The sequence below is a fragment of the Alexandromys fortis genome, unplaced genomic scaffold (genome assembly GCF_014885135.2).
Source record: "Alexandromys fortis isolate MF-2015 unplaced genomic scaffold, M_Fortis_MF-2015_v1.1 scaffold_31, whole genome shotgun sequence".
NCBI lineage: Eukaryota > Metazoa > Chordata > Mammalia > Rodentia > Cricetidae > Alexandromys > Alexandromys fortis.
Window position 1 is genome coordinate 12,498,143 of NW_026067974.1, and position 5,852 is coordinate 12,503,994.

At 50.6% G+C, this 5,852-nt stretch overlaps 1 protein-coding gene across 2 annotated transcripts; it reads left to right on the top strand.

The window, feature by feature from the left end:
* Window positions 1-1,168: 1,168 nt before the first annotated feature.
* On the top strand, window positions 1,169-5,692 carry Nkiras2 (NFKB inhibitor interacting Ras like 2). Of its 2 annotated transcripts, none has more exons than XM_050156844.1 (4): window positions 1,169-1,302; window positions 2,579-2,686; window positions 3,350-3,591; window positions 4,104-5,692. In XM_050156844.1, exons 2-4 carry the CDS (start codon window positions 2,593-2,595, stop codon window positions 4,341-4,343), a joined length of 576 nt encoding a protein of 191 aa, XP_050012801.1. In that variant the 5' UTR covers window positions 1,169-1,302; window positions 2,579-2,592; the 3' UTR covers window positions 4,344-5,692. The 2 variants fall into 2 exon arrangements, with proteins under 2 accessions (XP_050012801.1, XP_050012802.1); XM_050156845.1 differs by having other exon boundaries at window positions 1,175-1,322.
* Window positions 5,693-5,852: the final 160 nt, after the last annotated feature.

The window sequence follows — 5,852 nt, forward strand, 5'->3', positions numbered from 1 at the left end:
AGTGTTGCTCTTGACTTACAATCTATCAACACTTCTTGATTCACCTACCATACATCCATAAATCTCCTTTTCAGTCCCAAATCTTGTCATTAAAAGCAAATGAGTAAACTCAGAGGTTACACCAGTTTCGTAATTGTCTCCCAGTCTCATCTCTGTCAAGGCTTGGCTCTTCTGACAGAATGACCTTCCTTACAAAAGTGGATGGATCATATCATTCCCCTGGTATAAATCCACCAATGGCTTTCTATTACTGTGAGTTTGGTCTTTGTTATTTGGCTGCTCCCTGCAGCCAAATAATGAGCTCGAGGATTTGTGACTCCAGAAATGGCGTGGTTCTTGTTTTTCCTCTGCTTTAGACTTCTCTGTCCTCTTCAGTCTTCAAACCTGAACATGGGCATGGCCTCCTCCCTTTGGTATCTGTTGCCCCCAAGTTAAACGCCTTCTGCTGTGCCCATAGCATCCCACCTCAGTGATAGCCCTCATCATGGTGTGTGGTCATCCTTGCTTTAGATGTCTAATTCTTCCAGACAGGGAACTTCAGACAATCACCCTACCCAACTTCCTTTGCCTATGGCCCTATGCAAGGCACAGACAAGACAAAGTAGGGCTTTTTTTGTTTTGATTGTTTGAAACAGGATCTCTGTGTGGACTTGTCTTTGAACTCAAAATCACCCCCACTTCATCCTCTAAGTGCTGGGATACAAATGTGAGACCCATTCCAGGTTCAAAAAATTTTCAGGTTTAACCAGGTGTGGTGGCGCACGCCTTTAGTCTCAGTTCTTGAAAGGCAGAAACAGAAAGGGATATCTGTGAGTTCGAGGCCAGCCTGGTCTATAGCATGAATTCTAGGACAGTCAGGGCTACATAGAGAAATTTTATTTAAAAAAGAAAAAAATTCCAGGTTCAAAGAGCACTTGCTTGGTATATGCAAGACCCTGGGTTCCATTCATAGCACCGCCAAGAAAAGAAAAAAGCTTGTCGAATAGATGATAGAATTAATGATGGATTATTGTCCTCTAGAGAGAGAACGTTTCGGTATCAGAGACTGGAAGCATCAGTTTGGTAATCAAAACCGTAAATTCTGGCCAGCATTTCCCCCGCCGGCCTCTGGGGGCGCTGTGGGACCAGCGCTCGCTTTGCGTTGCCGGAAGTTGTCTTGAAGGCCGGCCGTTGGGGGGCGGGGCTCCAGAGCAAGTGCTTCCACCCAGAGGGAGAGGGGCGTCCTTACCGTCGAACTGCCCCTCCCATGGTCCTGCCCACTCCGGGGGGCACCTCAGCTGGAGTGCTGCGGGGACCCCGGAGGTATGGAGCTGAGAGGCGGGGTAGGATCGGCCTCTGCCCCTGATCCACTTTGGTTGTCCTGTCTCTGCCTACGGATAGTTTCTGAGGGGTGCCCTTCAGGGGGAGTCTGTGGCGGCGGCCCCTGGCAGCCTCTCAGACCATGGGGTGGAGATCGGCGTTAGGAGAATCTCCTAGAGAGGTTTCTGCTTGCGACCCCTTTGGGGCAGGATCTCTACTTTCTGAGGGAGAGGGAAGGGAGATCACTGGAGCTTCCCAGGAGTCTGTGTTTGGAAGTTTCTCGATAGGAGTCTCTTCAGAGAGTTTTGTTTTTTTTTTTTTTTTTTTTTTTTTTTTTTTTTTTTTTTTTTTTTTTTTTTTTTTTTTTTTTTTTTTTTTTTTTTTTTTTTTTTTTAGTTTTTCAAGACAGGGTTTCTCTGTGGCTTTGGAGCCTGTCCTGGAACTAGCTCTTGTAGACCAGGCTGGTCTCGAACTCACAGAGATCCGCCTGCGTCTGCCTCCCGAGTACTGGGATTAAAGGCGTGCGCCACCATCGCCCGGCTTCTTCAGAGAGTTTTTAAGTCTGAGCTTTCTCTCGGTGCCGTAAAAAATCCCTTTCTGAAGCGGCTTTGATTCCATCACTTCTTGTCTGATATGTGTGGGTTGTTTTTTGTTTGTTTATGTTTGTTTGTTTTTCTCCCATGGATTTGACTCGGGATGGTTAGGCAGAATTTGTTCTCACTCAGTCATTCAGGAAAGCAAGTTATTTCTCTATTTGCACACTCTCTCCAAGAAGATGAATTAAGACAAATCTTAATCCGTGCTTCTTTCTTCATGGGGATCATGGTTCAAGAGAGAAAACAGCCTGGTGTGCACATGCCTGTACTCCCAGCACTTGAGAGGGAGAGGCCAGAGGATCAGCTGTGAGCCAGCTTCGGCTACACGAGATCCTATCTCCGCAGAACAAAACACAAACAAACAGAACCCAGCAAAAGAGCAAGAGCTCTTTTGAAACTTCCTTCAGGAATTTGGTGCCCTATACATCCTGTGCACTGGGAAGAACCTGGCCAGCTTTTTGTAAACCACTCCCTGGGCCTCTCCTTTTGTGGTGCCATTAATCCCACACCTGCTGTGTGCCAAATCCTGGCCACTCCTGGGACAAGTAGGTTAATTACAGAACAGCAGACTGCTCAGTAGGGCATGGAAATACATCGGGGTGCTGCTCAACCCCTGGAGCTTCCCCAGTCTGCTATCTAGCTGCCCTCCATCTTCCCTTACCACACTCCTTCTGTTCTTGAAGGTTGAACGCTAAGCATGGGGAAGAGCTGCAAGGTGGTCGTGTGTGGCCAGGCATCTGTGGGCAAAACTTCAATTCTTGAGCAACTCCTGTATGGGAACCATGTCGTGGGTGAGTGTTGCTGGGGCTGGCGGGTTGGTGGGAGATGTTGAATTTGGTGGGATCTGGTCACACGAACACAAAGGCTGAAAAGGACACCAGCTGCTTTTACACCCTCAAAACTGGGCCTGCAGGCATGGCTGACGGAGTACTGGTTTGAACCCCAGCAATGGAGGAAAAAGGAAAACATGGTACTCCCCAGGTCTACATCATTGAATAACTCTAGAAGGGAGAAACCCAAAACCAAGCTAGAAAAAGCCCCACAGGGCGCTTGGGGAGTGTGCATTCCTGATGTGCCTGCACGCCCCGTGTGTGCCCGTGGTGCATAGGTCAGAGGTGGGTGGGCGGTGTCTGCTCCCCACACTCTCCACTTTGTTGTCACTATCATCATCTCTGAGATGGCCTCACCACACTGACCAGGCTGGCCTGGGTCTCGCAGAGATCCGCCTGCCTCTGCCCCTGCCCTCCAAGAGCTGTGATTCAAGGTGTGTGGTGCTGCACCCAGTGTTGCTTTGTGTGATGGTGACATGACACACATTCCCCAAGTCATCCCTGCCTAGCTCTCTCAAGCGTGGCCTCTTCAGAGCCCTCACTTTCCTCATTCTCACTGCGATGTCCACCTCTCTCACACGTCCCATCTCCCTTGACTCTTAATCAAGTCTCATTTTCACCCAGGTTCTGAGATGATTGAGACCCAGGAAGACATCTATGTGGGCTCCATTGAGACAGACCGAGGGGTGCGGGAGCAGGTGCGTTTCTATGACACTCGGGGTCTCCGGGATGGGGCCGAGTTGCCCAGGCACTGCTTCTCCTGCACTGATGGCTACGTCCTGGTCTACAGCACAGACAGCCGAGAGTCGTTTCAGCGCGTTGAGCTGCTCAAGAAGGAAATCGACAAGTCCAAGGACAAGAAGGAGGTACACGTCCTGGACTTCTTGAGAGCCCAGTGGTAGGAGGGCGTGGGTACTTGGTAGGCTTTGGGGACGATTCCAGTTGTGCTTATTTGCCAAGGGGTAGTTTAGGAGCTAGAAGACCATGAAGGTCATTGGAGGTCTTCATCCTGCACAAGAGGTGGCTAGGACAATATAAACACTTTTGTGTGGTTTAATAGGATCAGTTTTAACACATGAAGCTCCCCCGAATCTTTCTTCCCTGTGGCTCCATGCCCTTGCCAGTCCTCCAAAATTCTGTAAGCTGTTGGCCTCTGGGAACTGCATCTTCCCCAGCTGTTGGCCAGAAACAGCTGACTGCTACTCCTGAGCCTGAATCACTATATTTATACGGTGGCTGTCCTGGAAGTCACTTTGTAGACCAGGCTGGCCTTGAACTCACAGCGATCTGCATGTCTCTGTCTCCCAAGTGCTGGGATTAAAGGCATGCACCTCCACTACCCAGCCAACTTCTATCTACTCTTATCTCTCTTCTTTAGGTCACCATCGTGGTCCTTGGCAACAAGTGTGACCTGCAGGAGCAACGTCGTGTAGACCCTGATGTGGCCCAGCACTGGGCCAAGTCAGAGAAGGTGAAACTATGGGAGGTGTCAGTGGCTGACCGCCGCTCCCTCCTGGAGCCTTTCATATACCTGGCGAGCAAGATGACCCAGCCCCAGAGCAAGTCTGCCTTCCCCCTCAGCCGCAAGAACAAGGGCAGCGGCTCCTTGGATGGCTGAAGGGCTGCCCTTCTTTCTTCACCTTTCCAACCCCGTTCCAGGATGGGTTGAGGGCACAAGCGTGCATAAGCAAGCTGTTCTTTCAATCAGTAAGGGAATAATCTTCTAGGCCAGGAAGCTGGGCCGGCCCAGGCCAATGCCACTTTTGTCCCCTCTTAACTCCAAGAAGTGCAGGTGAACTTGATTGCTGGCCCTCCCCTTGACCCTTCCATGATAGTCCCCACCCCACGCCCAGCTCACATCCCATTGTCTCCACTGTTACCTGGACACTCATGGTACATAGTGTCCCTTCCATCTGCCCGGGGCAGGAAGCAGGGCTGTCATGCCAAAGTGCCCAGTCCATGGTCTGGCTCCTATCAGGGATTCCAACTCTCTAAATTTCCTGCCAGTAATACAGCACCAGCCTGGGCTCAGCAAAGTGACCGGGTAGTGTGAGCACACTGTCATATATGCTGGCTTAGAGTTGGCTCCTGTCTCTCACTCTGACCTTTCCCTTGGCCTGTTCAAGGCTGGGAAAAGCCAGGCTCCTGGGAGTGGTGTTTTCTGTTTGACCTCTACTCTTCGCCCAGCTCTTTTACTTCCTCTTCCTGCTCTGGGAGCAGAGGCCTCATTGGTTGAGGTGGTGTGGAATGATGACTGGGCTGTCAGTCATCCTGTGGCCTAGCAAGGCCATTCTTTTCTGGGCTTCAGTTTTCTCATCTGTGAGGCAACAGGAGCTTGGATGATCACTTAGAGCCTTGGCTGCTCTGTGACTTTCTAAAGCCGGTGGCTTGGGCCTCCTGTGTCTGCCCCTGCTTCACCCTCTTCAAGGTGCTACACCAACCAGCCCTGGAGGCTGGACACGCCTCTTGTAAACACCAGGGGGCAGGAGTGCACTCTGTGCTCAGTGGCACAAGCAGTACAGTCCCTGGACCTGCCCATCGGGCTAGTGTCCATCCCTCCTGGTTGTTTTTGGCTAGTAGCTGGACTTATATTTATATTCTCTGTATTTATATGCCTGCTACCCTGGTGAAGGTGGGATAAGCCGCTCCTCCAGCCCTTCCTTCTTACCTCAGATGCCTGAACAGAACCAGGCAAACCAGTAGCAGCTTCCTAGAAGCTGACAGGCCTTGTGTGCAGGGCTTGTGCTATCTATCAAGTGAGCTTATAACCCACAACTTCTGGTGCCCACCGAGCTTCTGATGTGCACACCTCATGTGAGTCAGACACTACAGCCAGGCCACCTCCTGTACCACCCCTTCTCCCCAGGGCTGGGCAAGGAGAGTCAGGGCATCTCCTGGCTCAGGCTTGAAGTTCATTTATTAATGTGTTGGACACAATAAAACCACAACTGCTGTTATCAAAAAGTTTCCCTCCCCCGAACCCTTTTTTTTTTTTTTTTTTTTTTTTGGGTTTTCGAGACAGGGTTTCTCTGTGGCTTTGGAGCCTGTCCTGGAACTAGCTCTGTAGACCAGGCTGGTCTCGAACTCACAGAGATCCGCCTGCCNTTTTCGAGACAGGGTTTCTCTG

What these genes read in the sequence shown, in the direction of transcription:
- Nkiras2 (XM_050156844.1), top strand. Translation starts at nt 2,593, where the DNA reads ATGGGGAAGAGCTGCAAGGTGGTCGTGTGTGGCCAGGCATCTGTGGGC. An exon ending in GTATGGGAACCATGTCGTGG is followed by an intron (nt 2,687 to 3,349) that starts GTGAGTGTTGCT and finishes ATTTTCACCCAG; the next exon opens with GTTCTGAGATGATTGAGACC. An exon ending in AGTCCAAGGACAAGAAGGAG is followed by an intron (nt 3,592 to 4,103) that starts GTACACGTCCTG and finishes TCTCTTCTTTAG; the next exon opens with GTCACCATCGTGGTCCTTGG.